General features: G+C 37.7%; 2 protein-coding genes and 1 non-coding gene across 8 annotated transcripts in view; 2 read left to right on the top strand and 1 right to left on the bottom strand.

Annotated features, from left to right (window-relative positions):
* Fnbp1l (formin binding protein 1 like) overlaps window positions 1–22,204 on the bottom strand; it is a 117,734-nt gene extending 95,530 nt beyond the window's left edge. For all 4 annotated transcript variants that reach the window (XM_040289006.2, XM_040289008.2, XM_013359734.4 and 1 more), the window contains exon 1: window positions 22,064–22,204. In XM_040289006.2, the coding sequence (XP_040144940.1) occupies window positions 22,064–22,087 (24 nt within the window). In that variant the 5' untranslated portion in view covers window positions 22,088–22,204. The remainder of the gene's footprint in view (window positions 1–22,063) is intronic.
* On the top strand, window positions 13,540–13,642 carry LOC120891016 (U6 spliceosomal RNA). Its single transcript, XR_005735455.1, has one exon. It is a non-coding gene; the product is annotated as a U6 spliceosomal RNA (small nuclear RNA).
* On the top strand, window positions 21,111–22,897 carry LOC144368138 (uncharacterized). 3 transcript variants are annotated; one of them, XM_078026765.1, is made up of 2 exons: window positions 21,111–22,244; window positions 22,766–22,897. In XM_078026765.1, the coding sequence occupies exon 1, from the start codon at window positions 21,485–21,487 to the stop codon at window positions 22,097–22,099; it is 615 nt and encodes a 204-aa protein (XP_077882891.1). In that variant the 5' UTR covers window positions 21,111–21,484; the 3' UTR covers window positions 22,100–22,244; window positions 22,766–22,897. The 3 variants fall into 3 exon arrangements, with proteins under 3 accessions (XP_077882891.1, XP_077882890.1, XP_077882889.1); XM_078026764.1 differs by having other exon boundaries at window positions 21,111–22,460; XM_078026763.1 differs by lacking the exon at window positions 22,766–22,897 and adding an exon at window positions 22,486–22,747.
* Window positions 22,898–24,119: the final 1,222 nt, after the last annotated feature.

Below are 24,119 nucleotides of genomic sequence, written 5' to 3'. Positions count from 1 at the left end.
TAGCAAGAGCACAGCCCTGGGTTTAACCCAAAATACTGCAAAAAGAAAAAGAACAAAGAAGGCAAGAAAAGAAAAAGTGAACTGCTGTGGGGAGAGGCAGATAAAGCTGGAACTGGAATGAGGTAGTTAGGTAATATGTAGACCTTTTGTCCCCTAAGAATGAAGTCTAAAATCTTTAAGAATACGCTACAAGGGCCTGCCCACTATACCTCTAGCTTCATTTCACATCGCACATTATGTTCTAGGCATAGCGACCTCTCATTAATTCTAAGAAATGATTTCATCATCAATTTGGATTTTTAAAATTCATATTCTCCACCTCAACCCCAGGCCTCCTAAATCAGAATCTCTGGGGAAGGGACCAGCAATCTGGTTGTTGTTGTAGTGGTGGTGGTGGTGGTGGTGGTGTCCAAAAGAATCAGGATATGTGAAGAATCCTCCCAAGGTTCCGCATTCTCTGACTCCAACTAGGTACATCTATTATTAAGTTTCCACAGTTAGCACTCTGGACTTAGCCCTCCCTCATCACACTTGTTATAGTTTAACTCAGTACCTATCTTCTCTGCAGAATGGGAAGTTCCTTCTGAGCAAGACCATGCCTGTGGTCCTTACTGTCTGTTTCTCCAAAATCACACTCTACTTTTCATCAACACTTCTCTTGACCCCATACTGACTACATCAGTGGGTTCTTTGCCCTCTAACAACTCCTTGGGTTGGGTAAATGGGAAGCACAAGAAAGATGAAAGTGAGGACACTGTTTTTATTTCTCTGGCTCTGTCAGATAACTATAGAAACTACCAGGCTTCCTCTCTCAAAGCTACTCTTAAGAGCCTAGTAACTGTTTCCTTTCCTTGACCTTAAAGCCTAAGTAACAGCAACCCCACCTGTTAAGTATCTCTGAGGGTAATAATACACCATGTACTGCTGATTCCATTAATCAGACTCACACATTTATTTTTAAAAGTCTCTTCATTAACCATCCTTCAATTAGTCTGTTCAAAGATATGCTAAGCTCCGTAAAAGATTGTAGACAACGTGGCAATTACTTCAAGAGTTGGTAATGTATACCCTGTGTTAAGTACAGTGCTTCCTACAAAAGTAAGTTTTCTATAAATGTTTTGAACATATGAATGACCCCCAAGAAGGGTTAAGAATTGCTGGGTAATATGGATCCAAAAACAAAAATAAAAAACATCTTGGGAATCACACAAAACTTTGTCGAGTTTAGCTTTGCATAACAAAAGTTAACCTGTATTAGTTTTGTCTTCTGTAATACCATTTTACATATACCATCATTTGCAGAGTTGGCATAAAAATAAATAAAAGAACATTTAGTAGACAATGTTCTAAATTATAGTCACCTCTGTTCCCTGAATTCAATTTTCAATTTTCTGGCAAGAATCATAAAATGGCTCAAAAATCACTTCTCAATTACATAAAATTTTCCTTTAAATTGACTTATAAAGAATAAAACAAGGGCTGGGGTTATAGCTCAGTGGAAGAGCGCTTATCTAGTATGTGTGAGGCAGTGGGTTTGATTCTCAGCACCACATACAAATAAATACAATAAAGGCCCGTCAATATTAAAAAAAAAAAAAAAGAAAAAAACAAGATAAAATAATTTTTGAGACAAGCAAAATGAAAAAAGACACAGACATCTAAGATTATCCAAAAATGAAATGGAGATTTTAAAAAACCTTATGCACCTGCTAACAGTGAACCAGAATCTACAAAATAGCAAATGTAAACAGTCATAAGAAACACCATTTCCGTACAACAAGAAAGATGTAAAGAAGCCAGGCATGGTGGCACATGCCTGTAATCTCAAAGACTGGACAGGCTGAAACAAAAGGATCTCAAGTTCCAGGACAGCCTCCACAACTTAAGAACCTGTTTCAAAAAATAAAAAGGGCTAGGGATGTGGCTTAGTGGTTAAGCACCTCTGGGTTCAATCCCCAGTACAAAAAAAAAGCTGAAATTTCTCTCACAGGTTTCATAGAGAACACAAATGCAATGAGCAATAGTCTCAGCATCTTCTTTATGGTAAAACTTACAAATTATTAAGAACTTTTACCAATTAAAAAAAATGGGGGTGGGGAGTTACCAGGATTAAACTCAGGGCACTCAACCAGTGAGCCACATCCCCAGCCCTATCTTGTATTTTATTTAGAGACAGGGTCTCACTGAGTTGCTTAGGGTCACTTTTGCTGAGGCTGGCTTTGAATGCACCATCCTCCTGTCTCAGCCTCCCAAGCCTCTGGGATTATAGATGTGTGCCACCTTTTAATGACCTCTTTGCATATATATTAATGGCTGGCTTCTCAACGAAAATAACTCAACGACGTGCTGTAATGGACATAATAAAAACAAAGGCTCTGCATTTATAAGCTCTGCCACTTAATATGAAGTAATTTTGGACAACATACTTAACCTATCAAAACCAATGAGATACTCCCCAAAAATGAGATACACTGTTTCAGATACAGTTTTCAATAACTATTAATTATTAGTATTACTAAAAATCAACTATATTCAATAATTACTAGGTTATTATTGGTATTACTAAAATCAACTGTATTAAAAATTTGTTAGATTATTATCAGCATTAATAAAATCAACTTATTAGGAGATGAAATGGAATTTGGCTCAGTCTAAGGAGTTTTCTGATATGCTAGCTTGACATTAGTAAAGATTCTAAAGTATATAAAACAATGGTTCTCTTGGGCTGGGGATATAGTTCAGTTGGTAGAGTGCTTGCCTTGCATGCAAAAGGCCCTAGGTTCAATCTCTAGGACCACAAAAAACAAACAATGGTTCTCAAACCTTCAATTAGCAATGAAGTTTACAAAACTACAAATAGCTGCTCATCCTATACCCACTACTTAATGAATCAGAATATCCAAGCCAAACAGGCCAAATACCCAAAGGCAACTGAAATGAGAGGGAGCTGTTGTTTAAAGTATATAAAACCCACATGATAAATCATAACTTCTGAACTACCCAAAGTTAAAAGAAGGAATCAATCAACAATTCACCCAAGCAAAAAAGAATTACAACAAATAAAAAAGAACTAGTTGCTTAAAACTAATATAGTCAAAAAATTGAGGACTGGGGATGTGGCTCAAGTGGTAGTGAGCTCGCCTGGCATGTGTGGTCGCCTGGCATGCGTGCGGCCCGGGTTCAATCCTCAGCACCACATACAAACAAAGATGTTGTGTCCGCCAAGAACTAAAAAAAATAAATATTAAAAAATTTTTTAAAAATTGAGATAAAACAATAATATGACTTTGATTAACAGAACAACTAACATCCTATTTACAATATATATGAAAAAATAACAGTGCAGCATTTGTAATATTGCATTACTAAAAAAGAATAATAGTACTGTCATTATTCTTAGTCTAGAACCAAAAAAACAGGATTAAAAAAAAAAAAAAAAAAAAAGGGCTGTGGATGTGGTATGTGGCCCAGCGGTTGGGCACCCCGGTCAATCTGGTACCAAAGAAAAAAAAATTTTAATTATAATGTTTTAAATGTCTTTATCGTTGATTGCTTTAATTAATTTCAGCTTTTAGATATATTTTATCTACTTTGAGTTCCTTTTCTATATTTTTTATTTGTGTTTGTAATTATTTTGCTTTTTAATTTGTTTTTTCTTTTCTTAAATTTCAAGTATATCTTTTGGTCAGCTTTTTATTTATTTTTATTCTGCTGGATCATAAACAAGGTGGCTGGGGTGTGGCTCAGCGGTAAAGGGCTTGCTTCCCACTGTGTGAGGCACTGAGTTCGATCCTCAGCACATTAAAAAAAAAAAAAAAAAGTAAATCAACAAAATAAAAACATTGCGTCCATGTACAACTGAAAAAAAAAATTTAAAGAAAAATAAATAATATTTACAATAAAAATTTTAAAATAATAGGAACAAAGAACAGCCAAAATATGTTATGAGAATTAACAAAAATCTACAATAAAATTGATGTTTGAATTATGCTGAAGGTTTTTATTATTTTTAAATATTTCCTAAACTCCACCTTTCCTGGCTTTCTACAGCTGAAACAACATATTGAACCTAACAAAGTATGAAAGCTTTCTACCTAGACAATAGCAATGGCTGCCATCATACACAGAAGCAAAGAAGATAAACCAAATAGAACGCCAATTACCTGAAAGGTTTCTTTAAAAAAAGTAAAAGCAGCCAGGCCAGTTCAGGCTGAGGAAGGAGGACCACGAGTTCAAAGCGAGTCTAAGCAACTGTGAGGTGCTAAGCAACTCAGTGAGACGCTGCCTCTAAATAAAATACAAAATAGTGACTCAGAGGTCAAGTGACCCCGAGTTCAATCCCTGGTACCAAAAATAAAAAAAAAAAAAAATAAGAGAGCATAATTAACATCTCTTAAATTATGCCAACATGAAACACTTCTTCATAAAAGAGTGGCTGACAAGTCTAGGGAAAATATCTAATATAAATACTGTACTTAACATCCCCATTATATTTTTCTTTTTCTTGATACAATACCACTACCATCAATATTAGCCTTTATCTTACTAACACATATGGGTACTATCATAAGAATTTAAGGTGAACATTGATATTTAAAAATTCAGAGAAGTAAAGAGACATGTACCTAAAGAGACACAAGTAGACAATATGCACATGAAATAATTCTCAGTATCATGTGTCATCAGTTAAATGCAAATCAAAACACAATCAGGCAACACTTCATAACTATGATGGCTATAATCAAAAAGCTGGATAACACAAGGAAAAGGTGTTCATAGTGGCATTATTCATATAACAAAGGTGAAAACAACCTGAATAAATGGATTAACAAAATGTGCACATGCATACAATGAAATATTCAGTAATTAAAAAAGAATGAGGGGCTGGGGCTGTAGCTCAGTGGCAGAGTGTTTGCCTAGCTTATGTGAGGCACTGGTTCAATCCTTTGCACTGCGTAAAATAAAGGTATTGTGTCATATACAACTAAAAACAATTTTAAAAAAAAGAATGAAGTACTTGTAAAATGCTACAACATGGATAAACCATGAAAACAGTTTACTAACTGAAACATGCCTGTCACCAAAGACCACACATTGTTATAATTACATTAATATGAAATGACCAAAGCAGGTAAATCTACAGAGACTAAAAGATTAGCAGTTTCTGAGGCTGTACTCAAGGCAGAGGAGGAAATAGGAAATAACTCCTAATGGATATCATCTTTTCTAGGATGATTCAAGTCACAGTAAGAGATCAGTGGGAACACAGAAATGAACAGGTGAAGCACAGAGAATTTGAAGGCAAAAAAAAGGGGAGGTTTTATTGTGGTAAAATACATAAAACGTAAGATTTACCATCTTAACCACTTTTAAATGTATATACAGTTCAGTGGCATTAGGTACATTCATATTGTTCTACAGCTATCACACCACCCATCTCCAGAACTCTCTTCACCTTGCAAAACTGAAACTCTACACCCATTAAAGTCCCATTGCTACTCTACAGGCCTCATTTAAGTGTAATCATGTTTTGCAGCATATTAAAAGACTTTCCCTTTTTTTAATTTTAATATTTATTTTTTAGTTCTCAGCAGACACAACATCTTTGTATGTGGTGCTGAGGATCAAACCCGGCCGCACGCATGCCAGGTACGCTTGAGCCACATCCCCAGCCTGACTTTCCTTCTTTTTTAAGGCTGAATAATATTGTGTATGTGTGCACATGTGTGTGTGTATGTGTATACAGATATATATAACACATTTTGCATATTCACATATTTGTCTAGGGATATTTAGGTTGCTTCTCTACCTTCTGGCTATTGTGAAGAATGCTGCTATGAACATGGATATACAAAGATCTATCTTTTAAAATATTTTTAGTTGTAGATGGACATAATAATTTGTTATTTTTTATATGGTGCTAAGGACAGAACCCAGTACCTCACGCGTGCTAAGTAAGGGATCTACCACTGAGCCACAACTCCAGCCCAAATATCTCTTTAAAAAGCCGTAATCTATTATTTTGGTATACAACCAAAAGCGTATTGATGGATCATATGTTTAATTTTTTGAGAACCCACCATACTGTATTCCACAGCACTACACCATTTTATATCCTACCAAGAATATACAAGGATTCCAACTTCCTCACACCCTTAACAATATGTGTTATATCTTGTTGTTTTCATAGTGGCCATAAAAGTAAGTATAAGGTGATGCACAGGGAATTTTTTAAGGTGATGAAACTACTCTCTATATATATTAGAATGTTGGAAACATTACATTCATTTGCCAAAACTTACAAAACGTCACAGAATAAAGAATAAACCTTAATGTGTGCAATTTTTTAAGAATCATATAGGCAATCAGAGGATCCTAAAAAAAAAAGTATGCAAACTGATAGAAAAATCTAATTATTTCACAAATATACAAAACCTCACTAAAGGAGATGGAAAAAAGGGGCTGATCTAATGAAGAATCTAAAACCAAAGATAAAAAGAAATGTACATAATCTCTATATTCTAACTGATAAAGTTGTTTAACACAGAGGTATGCTTTAACAACTCTGATATCACTATACATGTATACTGGAAATGAATAAACAAAAGATGACAGCTAGAGGAAGTTGTTGGAGAGGAAATTTACAGATCAAGGAGCAAGGTCAGAAGGAAATATGAGGTAATAGATTAGATTTAGAGACATCAGTAAGAACTCAGGTTTAATATAGATACAGATGGTTACATATATAAATATTTATAGAAATGTATATAAACACAGGCTTAAGTATACACTATATTTCTTTGTTTTAGCAGAAAGGGCCTAAAAGCAATGACATCCTAGCAGTAATGAGTCCCAGATCTTGGTTTCTAATACCATTCTCCAATAAAATGAACCAGGACTCTATGGAGAAATGGCTAATTCTAGGACTGAGGCAGGAAATACACAAGAAGAATCTGGAGCATCTTGTAATCCCAGAAAGTAAAAAAATGCTAAACACACACAACACGTTAAAGTATGTTAAAGGGGCAGAGGAGACAACTGAAAGAGCTCCAAAAGCCAAGTGTGAAACAACATGAGCCTCAAGACTAATGAAATATTGGGCTGGGGTTGTGGCTCAAAGGTAGAACGCTTGCCTACCATGCATGAGGCACTAGATTCAATCATCAGCACCACATAAAAATAAAAATGAAGATATTGTGTCCACTTATAACTAAAATATAAATATGTAAAAACTAATGAAATACTAAATCAAAACTTAAAAAATAAATGGGACTGGAGTTGTGCCTCAAAGGCAGAGCACTTGCCTAGCACGTGCAAGGCACCGAGTTCGATCCTCAATACCACATAAAAATAATAAAATAAAGGTATTATGTCCAACTACAACTAAAAAATAATAATAAAAGATTATCAAAAAATAAACATTAATGTCTTCTTTGATATAATGAGAGCAACTATGAACAGAGCAAGGAGGAAGAGCAGGAAGAAAAGACTAACATTAAGCAGAGTCATGAGATGGGAGGGAAAGGAAAAGTAAAGGGAAATTGCATGGAAATGAAGGGAGACCCTCATTGCTATACAAAATTACATATAAGAGGTTGTGAGGGGAATGGGAAAATAAACAAGAAGAGTAATGAATTACAGTAGATGGGGTAGAGAGAGAAGATGGGAGGGGAGGGGAGGGGGGATAGTAGGGGATAGGAAAGGTAGCAGAATACAACAATTACTAATTGGGCATTATGTAAAATTGTGGATGTGTAACCGACGTGATTCTGCAATCTGCATTTGGGGTAAAATTGGGAGTTCATAACCCACTTCAATCTAATGTATGAAATATGATATGTCAAGATCTTTGTAATGTTGTGAACAACCAATAAAAAAAAATAAAAAAATAAACATCTACAAGATCATACTGGTATAAAAAAGATTGATTAAATTAATAAATGTAGCAGAAAAGGCAAATCTCTTGTGCAAAATTCCAAACAAATTATAAACATACTCTACCCTAAAGGAGGGCAGAATAACATCCCTCATCCAATGTGGTCTTCACATAGTTACTTCCTAAGAAAGAATACAGTATAAAAACTGGAGTGGGAAGAACTGGGGATGGAGCTCAGTAGTAAAGTATCCCTGGAAAGATAAAGGTAGGGTATAGAAAAGGAAGGACAGAAGGAGGAAGAAAAAGAAAAGAGAAGGGTGGAGGGGTAAGAGAGGAAGAGGGGAAGAGAGGGGAAGGAGGAGAGAGGAGAAAGATCTCAGTAGAGAATACAGTGGAAACTTGACAAACATTACTTCAGTCAGTTAACCAAGATCAAAATCAACAGTGATAAATTATGATATTATATACCCTAAAATAATGTGATAAAAATAGTACTCAGTCTTCCTCCTCAAAACCCATAACCCATGTTCATGAAGAAACAAATACATTCCAATGGAAGGACATCCTACAATATACCTAATATTCCTCAAAATTCTCAAGGTCATCAAAACGAGGAAACTGAGAAAATGCCAGACAAGAAGTACCTAAGATGACATAATAACTATATGTAAAGTATAACAGAAAAAGGGAATTAGGTAAAAACTAAGAAAATCTAAATAAACTTGGAACTTTTAGTTAATAATGTATCAATATTTGTTGATTAACTATATCAAATATACCATTTTAATGTAAGATTAATAATAGAGGGCAGAGGTAAGTCATTAGAAAACTCTTATCTCTGTACTATCTTCTCAGTTTCTACGTAAATCTAAAACCATTCTAAACAGAAAATCAACTTAAAGAAAAAAAGAAAAGCAAGTCACAGTAACTCCACACTGATGGCCTCTTACTCTCTATAGATAAATTTATAGCTTGGAATTATACCTAGGTGAATAAGGAACCCAGACTAAATAATAGAAAATCTTTATTGTTCTCAATATCTAGGGAAACTTTATAGATACAAAATAAATTCCTGGACTTGTTTCAGACTCTTTCCTCAGTTTCTGAAGTGCCTTATTGGTCTGGGATCAATCAAGTCTCCATTAATTCTGGATTTTACTAGCTCAAAATACCCAAACATTCTGGCAGGTGATGTCAGCAAGGAATAGTATAGAAAAAAACCAGCAGTCCAAAGATTCCAACTATGGTACACAAGCCCTTATCAACAGACTTCTTAAAACAAAGGTGGGCTAAGATACTTGAAGATCCTATCTCTACTAAAACATGTTGTCACTTATATTTACGGCCTATTTATGATATTATTCAAACATAACGCATGTCTCTAGAAAGCTATCATTAACTCTTTAAGAACAGAGACCATAAATTTTATGCCCTGGACTACCTTACACCTATTTCCCTTCTTCCTAACAGAATTCTAATTTTGTTCAGGTGTCAATGAGTCCAGCTCTGGACAATGAGGCCTAAGTGGAAGGTTATCATGGAGTTTCTGGGAGAGCTTTTTGCACTTCTGATAATGAGACAGGCACAGTCAATAATCCTTTTTCTTCCCCCCTCCACCTTAAATATAGACATCATGGTTAGAGCTACAGTTACCACCTTGCAACCCTAAGGCAAACCTGAAAACAAACTGCACTGGTGTTGAGTCATGAACTCCCGCCAATGACAGCATGCTTCCAAACTTCTTACATAAAACAAACTGCTAAGTTCTAAGAGGAAGCAGGAGGGAAATCAGAGGGAGAAAAAAGAACAATCAAGTTTTGGCTCTCAATACCATAAACAGCAATGGTATATGTGATCTCAACAGCTGAACTTGCTTTTACCTCAAAAAGAATATGTACTCCTCCTTGGCTTTCACAAAAGAACTGCAAGAGAAGTAGGGAAGAAATATCATGCAAATCCCTTAAAGGGATCAAAAAACTTCAAACAGTCCAAATCCTTAAACTTATAGGCAGAGCATATCAGAACTCAGTATGCCTTAATCTTGATAGACGTCTTTCCATGGTTTGGGAATGACAAAATATCAAAGGAAAGCATCTAACAATATCAAACCAGAAACAAAGAAACCAAAATAAAGAAAAAAAGCAAACTTGGAGGTTATGAATATTATGCAAAGGTAAGAAAACTAAACAAAACAAGAAACTTTTTTTTATTCTTAATTGACAAGTAAAATCTGTGTATTTATGGTTTACAACATGTTAATATATATAAACACTGTAGGATGGCTAAATTAAACTATTGAATGTATGGATTACTTCGCATATCATTTTTTTGTATGTGAGAACACTTAAAAACCTACTTTGAGCACTTTTCAAGTATACAACATTAATAACTGTGGTCATCAAGATGTACAATAGATCTCCCAAATTCATCCCTCCTACTATAACAGTGGTCCACTTTACCTTTTGAACATAGTCCTTGCCCAGGACAGTGGCCCATGCCTGTAACCCCAGCAGCTCAGCAGGCTGAGACAGGAAAATCAGAGTTCAAAGCCAGCCTCAACAAAAAGCAAGGCACTAAGCAACTCAAAAAAAAAAAAAAAATTGCCCTTGCTACTTATTTTAAAAGGAACATATTTTTCTTTTCCTTTTCTACCTCTCTCCCTTCCATAACCTGGGGGCAGGAAACAAGATTACCTTGAAGCTGGATGTGGTAGCACACACCTGTAATCCCAGCTGCTTGAAAAGCTGAGACAAGAGGACTGCAAGTTCAAAGCCAGCCTCAGCGATGGCAAGGTGCTAAGCAACTCAGTGAGACCCTGTCTCTAAATAAAAAATACAAAATTGGGCTGGGGATGTAGCTCAGTGGTCAAGTGCCCCAGAGTTCAATACCCAGTATGGGGAAGGAAAAAAAAATCCACAGGAAGATGTCACCAGAAGAACTAGGAAGCGACTATCCCCCAAATTAACAAGTGAATTTCAACACATCACCAGGGTGTATCTGGGACCACCAGCCAGGCCACACATGGAATGTAGCCTTTGAATAGCTTCTTTAAAAGCCCCGTTTTCCCTGATGGGCAGAATAGCAGCCTCTGGGAGAGAAGTCCCCTGTATTTCTCCTTTCGTAGCAAAGCAATAAAACTTCCTTTTTCTCAAAACCTGTGTCCTTGATGTTGGATTGGCATCTGGGATAAGGATGGAGCTTTCTGTAACACTACCTAATTGAAATTTTGTGTCCTTTAACAAACACCTCTCCACTCCACCAGTGATTCTGGTAACTATCATTTTATTCTCTGTTTCTACAGGTTAATACTTTTTTACACTCCACACACAAGTGAGACCATGTGGAATTTGATTTTCTGTGCCTGGCTTATATAATGTCCTCTGGGTTCATCCATGCTGACCCAAATGATAGGATTTCCTTTTTCAAAAGGCGGCTAAACAGTATTCCATTGCATTTATACATTTTTCTTTATTTGTTCATCCATTGATGAATACTTAACCTAGGCTGATTCTTGTTTTAGTCTACTTGTGCCCCTACAACAAAATACCTGAGACCAGATAATTTATTAAAAAACAAATTTATTTTTCATAGTTCTGAGGTTGGGAAATCCAAGATTAAGGAATCAGCAGAACTAGCATCTGCAGAGTACTGTTTTCTGCTTCCAATATGGCACCTTGTTGCTGTGTCTTCACTTGGTAAAAGGGGAAAAAGGGATGGAAGGGGTGAACTCTCTCCCATAAACCCTTTTATAAGGGTTCTAATCATATCCACGAAGGCAGAGTTTTCAGGGCCAAATCATGTTCTGAAGGCCCCACTTAATACTGGTGCATCAGGGGATGAAGTTTCAGCATGAATTCTGGAGGGTACACACACATTGAAACCACGGCAATTCCATATCTTAGCTACTGTCAATAATGCACAATAATCACGGGAGGATTGACATCTCTTCAACATACTGATTTCATTTGCTTTAAATATACATCCAGCAGTGGGATTGTTGGATCATATGGCAGTTCTAGTTTTAATTCTTTAAGGCACTTCTACATTGTTTTACATAATGGCTATACTAATTTACATTCCAAACAATAGTGTACTGGAGTTTTCATCAAAATTTATCTTTCTTTTTTTTTTTTTTTTTTTTTTTGATAATAGCCATTCTAACAGATGTGAGGTGACATCTTCTTGGGTTTTAATTTGCATTTCTCTTATGATTAGTGAGGTTGAATATTTTCACATACCTGTTGGCCACTCATGTTTGTTTTTAATGGTGCTGGGATTGAGCCCAGGGCCTTGTACATGCTAGGCAAGTGCTATACCACACTAAGCTATACCCCAGTCCCTGTATGTCTTCTTTTGAATAATGTCTATTCATGTCCTTTGCCCATTTTGTAATCAGGTTATTTGATATTGAGTTGAGTTTCTTATATATTTTGAATATCAGTAAACTGTCTTGCAAACATTCTCTTATTCCATAGCTTTTTACTTCACTTTGATGTTTCATTTGCTGTGCATAAGCTTGTTATTTTGATATAAATCCATTTATCTATTTTTGGTTTTGTTGCCTGTGCTTTTGAGCAACAAAAATCTTTTCCAGGCCCAATGTCATGACACTCTCCCCTGGTTTTCCTCTAGTATTTTTCAGTTTCAGGTCTTACACTTAAGTCTTTAATCCATTTTGAGTTGATTTTTTTTTAATCAACCTATAAGGTGTGAGATGAAGAGCTAATTTTATTCCTTTACAAATGAATATCCATTTTCCCCAAAAAAACTTTCTTTGATCTAAATAACAAACTAAGGCAATATTATTGCTCCAAAATGCAAGCAGAAGATAGTACTTTAAACGTTCATTCAGAAAACAAAATAACAAAATCAGCTTAGATGTTACAAATATAATAGCAAAAATCTTGAATTCAACATAAGAATTTCCCGTTCCCAGTCATAGCAAGCTAGGTTATTTGGATCAGTTACCACTATTTCACTTTATTAAATTTGGAATATAATCTATATAAAATATACTTCAAAAAAGGTAAAGCAAAGACAAGCCAAAATAATAAGGAATTGCAAGGTCACAGTAAAATAAAAGAGAGAATCCACAAAGATATAAAAGCACACAAACTGCTTCTTTCCTAGGATGTTTGCCAATCCCAAAAAACTAGATCTTAGTTTTAATAACACAGCAGGAGATAAGGGGATAGAATTCTGTTATGTGGTTATTAAATCAGAATTCACATAACAGAATTTCAAGTCTTAAACTTGGTTTAAGGTAGTCCCAGACTAGTAGTGACCCCAAGTACAAGCAAAAGAAAATATAAACACTATAAATACAATAAAATATACAACTGATCAGAGAGATGATTCTAACAAACATCATGTTAAATGGAAGAAGTCACATACAGGAGTTTGTATTGTGTGATATAATTTATATGAAGTTAAAATCTAGTCCATCCTGATATAAATCAGAATAGTTGTTACCTTTGAGAAAGGTATTTAATTGAGATAGCCTATGGAAATTTCTGTATCTTGATCTTGGTGGGAGTTACATGAAAAAAGAAACCCATGGGCTAGGGATATAGCTCAGTTGGTACAGTGCTTGCCTCGCAGACATAAAGCCTTGGATTCAATCCCCAACACCACCACCAAAAAAAAAAAAAGTCCTTAAGTGGTCACTTCAATAGCAGGTACACTAAAATTGGAACGACACAGAGAAAACTAGCATGGCCCTGGAGCAAAGATAACACATAAATTCATGAAGCATTCCATATTTTTAAAGAATGAAATTATGGCATTTGCCAGTAAATGGATGAGACTCAGAACATCATGCTAAGTGAAATAAGCCAATCTCAAAAAAACCAAAGACCAAATGTTGTCTCTGATATGTGGATGCTAATCCACAATTAAGGAGAGTAGGCAAAGAAAAAATAGAATTTCATTGGATTAGACAAAGGAGAATGAAAGGAAATAAGGGGGGATAAGAATGGGAAAGACAGTGGAATAAATCAGACATAACTTTCCTTTTTTTTTTTTTTTAAATATTGGGAGTCACATTTTTTTTTTAATATTTATTTTTTAGTTCTCGGCGGACACAACGTCTTTGTTGGTATGTGGTGCTGAGGATCGAACCCGGGTCGCACGCATGCCAGGCGAGCGTGCTACCGCTTGAGCCACATCCCCAGCCCACATAACTTTCCTTTATTCATATATGAAATACAAGTGTAACTCTACATTATGTACAACCACAAAAATGGGATCTTAATTGATCCACAGAAACCATTGCTTTCGGGGAGGGGGCGGGTGTGGGCATTGGTTGTACTTCATGTATATATGTCAAAATACGCTTTATGGTCATATATATCTAAAAATAACAAATAGAAAAGTTGAAAAAAAAGTACTTAAACTAAAGGTCATTTTACAGTTAGAAAACATTTTACCATAAATATGTACAGTTATGCATCAATTAAAAATGTCAAAAGAAAAAAAATAAAATTACATGATCTCAAAAAAAATCCGTAAGCTGTACATATTAGATTTGCATATTTAGGAATGTTACACCTTAATGAAACCTTAAAAATGACAGTAAAATAAAGAAATTTTCAGATAAAAAAGAAAACTATTATTAATCATTTTCAGCCTTGGCAAATAGTAAAGAATGTTAATTTAGTTTATAATCTAGGTTGGTCCAGAAGATTGATTCAAAAGCAATCGTTTCTTTTTTTCTTTTTTTTTTTTTTTTTTTTTAGTTGTCAATGGACCTTTATTTTATTTACTGATACGTGGTGCTGAGAATCGAACCCAGTGCCTCACACAGGCTAGGCAAGTGCTCTGCCACTGAGCCACAACCCCAGCCATATATACATGGAGTACAACCCATGCCCACACCCGCCCCTGCCCCGAAAGCAATGGTTTCTGTGGCTTTTTTTTTTAAGCTATTTACCACAGCTATTCTACTTCAATGATTTTTATTTTTATAATTTATACTAGAAAAAGATAACCTCTAACCATTCACATTTACCAAAAATTTCAGTGACACCTTAATATTTTACTCTGAAAATCAATCTTTCATCAATTAATAGCCTCAGACAATTTACACTGACCTTTTTATACATGACCATCAATACTGACCATCAATAGTCAAAGTATGTAACAAACAACTGGGTGTTCACTGTTCTAATTTTTAGAATCTAGAGGGCCATAAATGTTATTCCTTAAGCTAATAAATTATACTCAAAATAAGTCAAGGAAATGAGAATCCCAGACCTAAATAGAGAAATTTTTCATATGAAAAGTCACTAGTTATATTTCCAGATTACAAAAATGACTCCTAAGGTCAAAGACATGAAAGGTACAGTCCTTTCCAGAATCCACAGGAGACTGGCTCCAGAACCTCCCACAGATACTATCTGCAGATGCTAAAGTTCCTCCAATAAAATGGCCTAATATTTGCATATAACCTATTCATGTCCTCCTGCACATCTTCCCAAAAACTTTCATTCATCTCTAGATTATTATTATTAATACCTAATACAATATAAATGCTAGGTAAATAGCTATTATACTGAATTGTTTCAGGAATAACAAGAAAAAATTTTTATATTTCCTGTATAGTGTAATTTTCTTTCCTGAATATTTTCAATCCACAGTTGGTTGAATCCACATGTGTAGAACCCATAGAGGACTAACTATGTACACCTTGAGGGAAAAAAAACTAAACTACCCTAGTATTCAAAACATAAAGAGTATAAAGTTATAGCGATCCACTGAATTCTTCCACTGAGTCAACAAATATTTGAGAGCTGATTGAATGCCAATTCCTTTCCTAAAAATTGAGTATACAGTAGGGATACAGCTGGAACACAACAGATACCTTTTACTTCTAAAAACAACAAAATAATAGTGTGCCAAAAGTAGGAGAATCTACCTCCATATATTTATGCTTTTAAAACTATAACAAGTATAGAATTTCACATCCCTCATGAGATTTTTTTGTTGTTGTAGCTGGATACAATACTTTGATTTTATTTATCCACTGAGCCACAACCCCAGCCCCTCCATGAGATTTTTTTAAATCTCCTAATTAGTTCCCAAGAAAAACTGCCTCTAAACAACAAATATTAATAAATAATTTGCTTATTTTGGTTATAATAGGAATATATTTTTTCTTCTTATTCTTCTCTTAGTTTCCATACAAATTCTAAGTGCTGAATCCCACATTAACAAAGCAGTCAGATACTATCTTACAATGCTTGACAGCATCCCTTATGCTGTGAAAGAAGTTTCAAATCACTAGACAATGAAAATTATGCAAAAGCAATCATAGGTTTTACCACAACTTATTTTAGGAAAAAAAGAAAAACAATGAAAGGTACAGATTACAATATTATATTATCTGTGACCCCAACAGTCTATGATCAAAGTATAATTTCCAGTTTATTTATTTTTTAGTTTTCGGTGGACACAACATCTTTATTTTATTTATATGTGGTCCTGAGGATCGAACCCAGTGCCCCACACATGCCAAGCAAGCACATTATCACTTGAGCCACATCCCCAGACCATAATTTCCAGTTTTTAAAGCATTTTTCCTTCTATCATGAAGGGGTACACCAAGCAGAGGGAGAAACAGGAATAAGTAGAGATGTGAGGAGATAAAAGGAGGGTTGGAAGATATTGATGGAGCTGAAGCATTTAGTTTATAAGAGCAGTGGGCAACAGATGGGAGGAGAGGTAGTTTGGGATTGAGCGGCAGGAATGAGAAATTTAGATTCTCTTTGGGAATCATTTTGTTACATGAGAAAACTCACAAACTAATAATTAAAGAAGAAACTGGGGTATTAAAACTCACTGCTTTTTCCCAGTATACACCCCCTTTATCTTCAGAAACAATTCTAGTAACTAAATTGACGTAAAAGTAAAAATAAGTCACAGATAAGAGGGGAGGACAATACAAACAAGTTGCAGTAATAATGTAAGTAAAAAAAAAATACAACTGGGGGCTGGGACTATAGCTCAGTGGTAGAGCACATGTGAAACACGGGGTTGGATCCTTAGCACCACAAAAAAATAAACAAATAAAATAAAGGCATTCTGTCACTCTACAACTCTGAAAAATTTTTTTAAAAATACAACTGATTTCAGAACCATATCATATTATTAAAAGAACCAACATACTTCCAGTATTTTTGCAGAAATGATAATATCAATACAACTTACATCTTCTAAAACTCAGAGAATTCCCCTTCCAACAAAGAAATTAGAAGAAAGAGGTAATCCCTTCTACTAACACAAACTAAGATTTCCTTTGGTGGATTTTTAAATAGTCTAAATGGTCTGAAAATCGGGTTAATTATATTCTAATACCTAATTACACACACTCTCTCTCTCACACACTAGGTTCATGAGACAAGCATTCAGCCAGATCAATCTACCCTTCATCACTTTTCAGACATTCTACACTTAAATTCAAGTCAAATCTAACTATTACACCGAGGTCAGCGCAGCCAACATGTACTAAAGATCCTACCAATGTCAGGCTTTATGCCAGGCAGTATGCTGATAGCTGAGGAGAAAGCAATGAATCAGACAATGAATAAGCAATGAATAATACATGCTCTCTGCCCTCTAGGAACTTCTCAGGAACTCTCACATGCATAACCCTCCTTATTTCCAAACCCAGGTGAAATGATACAGCCTTCCTAAAGCTTTCCATACAAAGAATGGAGTAATTTTTCACAGCTTTAAATTCCATTAGTCACTCTCTACTTGTTTCAGGGTTACTTCTAAAGTCTTATTTCACTTTATATGCTATTCGAGGCTCATACTTGCTAGCCAACTGATCTTTTAGCATGCCCCCCACAAAGCCTAGTTTAGTGCATAGGCTATGATGAGCAAGAAATAAACATCTGTTAAACAATCAAGCATTGGTCTTTTTTATCTTTGTGGTATGTCAGATATACATAGTTGAACTGAAATATAAGGCAATTTTTGCATCCTATAAAACAAAACTTTAATGTATTTTTTCCTATCAGTTAATATGCTGCAGGTATGATTACATTCACCCCAAAGTATCTTTTTTTGCTCTTAAACTGAATTTAAAGATTGAAGATTACTAGATACTACCTACTGATACAGAAGATACTCAGTTAATAAACCAATACTATTCTCTTGCCATGTTTTCTATCTACAAACAAGGGCTGATAAACAGAAATAAACAGGTAGAAAATTTTTTTGATTTTTTTGTTTTTGTGATGCTGGGGATTGAACCCATTGCCTTGTGCATGCAAGGCAAGCACTCTACAAACTGAGCTATATCCCCAACCCAATTTTTTGGTTTTTGTTGTTGTTGTTGAAGTTTCCAGCCAAACACATTTTATAGATTGGAAAAAGGAGAAAAGAGAGCAAGTATTTTAAGAAAAAGGCAGCCAGGTGAGGTGGCACATGCCTATAATCCCAGCAGTTTGGGAGGCTATAATCTCAGCAGCTCAGGAGGCTGACAGAAGGATGAGTTCAAAGCCAGCCTCAGCAATTCAGTGAGGTGCTTAGTAACTCAGTGACACCCTGTCTCTAAATAAAACATTTTAAAAAAGGGCTGGAGATGTGACTCAATGGTTAAGCATCCCTGGGTTCAATCCCCAAGAAAGAAGGAAGGAAAGAAGGAAGAAAGGTAAGGAGGGAGAGAAAGAAGGAAGCGAGGAGAGAAAGGCAAGGAAGAGGAGTGGAAACGAGTGGCCCTGGAAGAAGCAAAGAAAAGGAAACACCTGTTAGAGGCAGCTCTCCAGTTTCCATCTTATTTTCATCAAAATGGAATGGTGATATAAAACAGGTACCTTGATAAGTCTCACCCTCCTTCATTGATACCAACACTACCTGCAATACAATGCTGAACAGGACAATTTTTTTTTTAACCAACAGAAGGGAAAATAAGATATAAACAAATATTGACAGGCACAGTGGTGCATGCCTATAATCCCAAGGACTCAGAATGCTGAAGCAGATAGATCACAAGTTTGAGGCAAACCTCAGCAATCTAACAAGGCCCTAAACAACTTAGTGAGACCCTGTTTCACCAAAAAAAAAAAAAAAGTAGAAAGGGCTGGGGCATGACTCAATGGTAAAGCACTGGAGATCACTCCCCAGGATATATATATATATATTTATCCTATGACTATTTTCCTAAGCTTTGAATATACAAGAAGTAATAAGCCAGGGCTGTATGTAGTTCAAAACCACTTGGACCTGGAGCAGTGGCCCGAGTCTGTAATCCCAGCAGTTTAGGAGGCTGAGGCAAGAGGACCTGGAGTTCAAAACTATACTCAGCAACCATGGCCCTAAGGAACTCAGCAACACCCTGTCTCTAAATAAAATACAAAACAGGGCTGGGAGTGTGGCTCAGTGGTTGAATGACCCTGAGTGCAACAACGGCTACCAAAAGAAAAAAAAAAAAACCCACGCTAGGCAACATAGCATATAACAAGACCTGTTTCAAAAAAATAATAATATAATGTGATAGTCCCATAACAAAGAGAATACACCCAGAAAGCATAGGCTAGAGAGAGGGAGTTAATAGGAATTGGTCAAGAGAAGGCATTCCAGATAGTAATGTCATATCAATGTAGGTTACTATTTTGGAGTTACAAAAGTAATACAGGTTGAGAACAGCTAATTTGAAAATCCCAAATTTTTGCAACGTGCTGGCACAAGTGGAAAATTCTACACCTGACTTCCTATGATGGTCACAGTCAAAACACAGGCACAGTAAAAATACTGTATAAAATTATCTTCAGGTTATGTGTGTAAGATGTATGTGAAACAAATGAATTTTGTGTTTAGATTTCAAAAATACCTCATTATGTAAATGCAAGTATTCCAAACTCTTAAAAAAAAAAAAAAAAACTGGAAATCTGTTCTGGTGCCAAGCATTTTAGCTATCACCTCAAAATGACTAAATTTTATCAAGGTAGAGCCAATATCATAAGTCTTCGAAATAAATATCACCATACACACACTGTACTTTCTGTATGCCACACACAATAATTGCTTTATTTTTTGAACAAAACTAAATTCCAACAGCAGTTTCATGTCTTTGAAAAAATGATAGAGAGCCAGGCATGATGGCTGTAATCGCAGCAACTCAGGAGGCTTAAGCAGAAGTATGACAAGTTCTATACCAGGCTCAGCAACTTACGGAGGTCCTCAACAACTTAGCAAGACCCTCTCTCCACAGAAAGTGAAAAGGACTGGGGGATATGGCTCAATGATTAAGCATCCCTGGGTGGTTCAACTCCCGGTACCAAAAAAAAAAAAAAAAGGGATGTAGAAATAAAAATTTCATAGGGTGGGCTGGGGATGTGGCTCAAGCGGTAGCACGCTCGCCTGGCATGCGAGCGGCCCGGGTTCGATCCTCAGCACCACATACCAACAAAGATGTTGTGTCTGCCGAGAACTAAAAAATAAATATTAAAAATTCATTCATTCATTCTCTCTCTCTCTCTCTCTCTCTCAAAAAAAATGATTCTTTAAAAAAAAAAATTCATAGGGTGATCACGATGACTTGGGAGGCTGAAACAGGATAATCGCAAATTCCAGACCAGCCTTGACAAGTTAGTGAGACTATATCTCAAAATAAAAATCAACAAGGGCTGGGGATGTAACTTGGTGCTCTTCTAATTATGAAAATGGGAAACAAAACTATATCCAGTTCTGTTCATGACACTGCAATCAATCAGAACGTACTAAGTAAAAAGGTATTAATAATTAAGATCCTAATCAATGTAAAAAGCTGAATTTTACATAATTCATTTATGTACATTCCTCCCTATTATTAGAACAATTAATGTTATCTTAGAAACGGAATAGATAGGCTCCTGCGATATTTTTCTCTTGGGTGGTGTGTTTGCAGACAGGGCAGGTACTAGTTCATGTTGCAGGAGATTCCTGGGCTCGCTAAATTGGGGTTCAATTAGATGCATTCTAAAGTCTTTCAGTTAAAAAATTCCCTATCTGTAAGACGTGAAAAATAAGAAAACATTTTGTTCTTCAATTAATCGGATTTGCTTTCACTCCCATTCTAACAGTTCACCTACATAACTCGAAAGTTATTTCTCCCCTTTCTGTGCAGAGATTTCACGAGACTTTCGCAAACAAAAGGCACGGAAAATATGCACAGGTGGGATAAAAAGGGGAGTGGCCGAGGCCGCGCGGCTCTCGGGACAGCGCCCCCACGCTGTGGGTTTCTCCTGCCGCACCTGAGAAATCACTGCCCTCCACACCTCCACCCTCCCGTGGCAGCGTCGGGAACAAATTCTCAGACCTATTACCCTCCACCTGCACCTTGGCCAGATACTGGGCATAGTCTGGAGCTTCCAGAGCCCAAGAAAGGCAAGGAGAAAAGAGAAAGAAAAGGAGAGAGGACGAGAGAGGATAAAGAACGGAAGGGAAATAAAGCAACCCAGCGGCCGCGCGCTCCTTTTGACAAAATTAGATTCCCCAAGGATCACTCAATCTAATTCAGATCACAAAAGCCAATGCTGCAGCCCAAGGGCTGAAGCCGGGGTAACCCAGTAGGAGTCCCCCAAAGGTACGCCGATCAGGAGAACTAAGGCACGGAGAGGGAAAATGGGTGTGTGGACTGGGCCTGGCTGGCCGGTGGCCGGGCTCCGAACAAAGCCGCCCAGCTCCCCCTACCTGGGGCTTGGGCGGCGCCGCCCCGCAGGGAGCCGCCCCAGCCCCACAGTCACCAGCCCGGGCTGGGGGTCGCAGAGGACGCCCTCCCCGCCAGCGAACTGCGCCCCTTCCGGACAATGGGCCCCCTCCCCCGCCTCCAGGCGGGCAGATACAAAGGGAGAGGAGAGCAGCAGGCGCGGAGCCAAGCGTCCGGAAAGTGAAGGCGGGGAAGGGAAAGAGGACGCGAGAAGAACGCGGCGGACGCCGGAGCCCGCGGGCCTCTCCGGGGCCGTCCAGGGCGCTGCCCCTCCGCGGCGGCGGAGGCGGGAGAGTGGTCTGGCCGTCCCTTCGACCCCCCAGCAGAGGAAGGAAGAAAGCGCCACACACAAAGAGGAGCGGGACTCCCACCATCCGACAACGCTGAAGCGGGACCGCCCGACGCGCTCTGGCTGCCGACGGTCAGCGGCGCCCGCCAGCCCGCGCCTCCAGGGAGCTGGGGAACCGTGCGGGGCGCCCCTCTTTCGCACTCACCCACAGCTCCGTGCCCCAGCTCATGGCGGAACTTGAGGCGACTCAGATCGTCTGGCTGATCCGCTGTCTGTGCGTCCGTCGGCTTCGCAGTCAGTGTGTCCGACTTCTTCCTCTGGCTAGCCGGCAGGCTCGCGTCTGAACGCCTTTGCCTCGAAAGGTGCCGCCACCGCCGGGTTCCCCAGTGAGTGAGAGAGACGCGACTGGAGAAGCCGCCGCCGCGTCCCCGCCTCCCGGAGCCGGGAGGGAGGGGGCCTGGGCCAAGGGAAGGCGGGACGTGGAGCGGGGAGGGGGCGGGGCGCGGTGCACCCTGGGATCGGGGCGGACCCGCGCTCGCTTGGCTGAGACCCGCGGGGTCCCCTCGAGGGTGTCCTCCCCACTTGCGCCTCTCACGCACGAGGTCTGTTCTCTGTGTCCCTTGGTAGGCAGACCGCCCCACTCCTGTCGCCACTCGGATTCCTGCCTCCAAGATGGAAAGGGAGGGAGGAAAAGACGCCCACTGCCCCTTCTTTGCCCGGAGCCCCCTTAACTGAGGCAACTGCAGACACCCGCATTTCCCGCATGTGGTTTCCTCGTCTTCGGAACACCCTGACAAAGAAACCTCGTCCAAATCCTCGGGTTTAGATTGAGGAGGTGTGGTGGGTGGGTGTGTGGGGCGCGGTGTTAATTAAAAATCTTGTTGGTTAAGGAGATCTCTCATTTCAGGCCTGATGCTTCGATCTTAAGATTCTTGGGAATCATTGAAACGTGGAATGCTGAACGTCAAATGCGAATACAGCATGCCTCCGATTCTCTTTTTAATAAAGTATTATAAGTTATTTCAGAAAATCATGAAAAGAGACAAATCGAAAATTATTTGGGGAAGTTGTCACGGCATGAGATAGGAGTCCATTTCTCTTATCTCCTATGCAGGTGGTCACCTGCAGAAGATGAGACACGAAGAAGTTTGCCTGATTTCTAGGATGGGCACCTGTGGGTGGGGGTTCAGTGGCAGGAGAGGCCAGGTGTCTCCCTGATCGTGCAAACAACCTATTAAGAACTTCTAATATCATCTATCTCAGAATATACAAACCTTGGAGACAGGTCCATCACTTTTTTCCCCCTCTGTAGAATTGTTTTCCTAACTCCACAATTAGGCAGTCAGCAGTTTGGCAAGTGCTTCTAGATATCAAGTACTTACGCTTATAATTGGTTGTCTCCTAAAACATTTTTCAATCCAGTCAACTAGTAGCGTACTCAGTGAGTAATGACAGCTGGGTGTCCTCCCAACAGGTTCTGTGTCAGCATTTGAAACTCCTCCCCCGACAACACTGGTGAACCAGATTCTTCTGCTTTAATCCGGATCCTTGCACTACATAATTCCCCAGTAGAATATAAAGTCTTACCTCCAAGATAAGCATTTTTCTTCCAAATTTTCTAAACATATTCCACACTTAAAACAATTTATTTCTCTTCAAAAAAGTTAGATTTGTGGGCATCAAACTTAATATATCAAACATATACATTTTTCAATATTCTCCATTACTATGAATTTAGGCATAATTCATATGACTAACTTAAATTGATAATCTCCTAAGCAATTATTTGTAACATACAAAATTATTTCATATTAAAATCACTATTTACTTCAATGTTTTCAAGCAAAAGTGATTAAAACGTGAAAACTAGGGCCAGGGGAGTAGCTCAGTGATAGAGCACTTGTCTAGCATGCTCAAGGTCCCAGGGTTCAATCCCTAGCACAACAAAAGAAAAAAGAAAATTCTCACAATGAAGTGTTCTATTTAGTGTCATATTTTGTTACAAAAATAAAGATTAATCAGATTTCAAAGTATTCCTTTTTATAACATTTCTGAAACTATATAGGCATTTTAGCTGACAGATGCACAAAGTTGTTTTTTGCACAAATTCATGTATATTATCAGCATGGCAATTTATAAGACTGAGTTTTTACATAATCAGAGTTATTTGGATTTAGTTATTTTTATATGTGATTAAATCTTTATGAACCCATGGGAAGGCATTTTGTAGCAGTTCAAACACATGGTTTTTATCTCTTAAG

Source organism: Ictidomys tridecemlineatus, chromosome 11, assembly GCF_052094955.1.
Source record: "Ictidomys tridecemlineatus isolate mIctTri1 chromosome 11, mIctTri1.hap1, whole genome shotgun sequence".
NCBI lineage: Eukaryota > Metazoa > Chordata > Mammalia > Rodentia > Sciuridae > Ictidomys > Ictidomys tridecemlineatus.
The sequence above is the reverse complement of the archived record's forward strand: the minus strand, read 5'-3'. Positions and strand labels throughout refer to the sequence as shown.

What these genes read in the sequence shown, in the direction of transcription:
- LOC144368138 (XM_078026765.1), top strand. Translation starts at nt 21,485, where the DNA reads ATGGGTGTGTGGACTGGGCCTGGCTGGCCGGTGGCCGGGCTCCGAACA.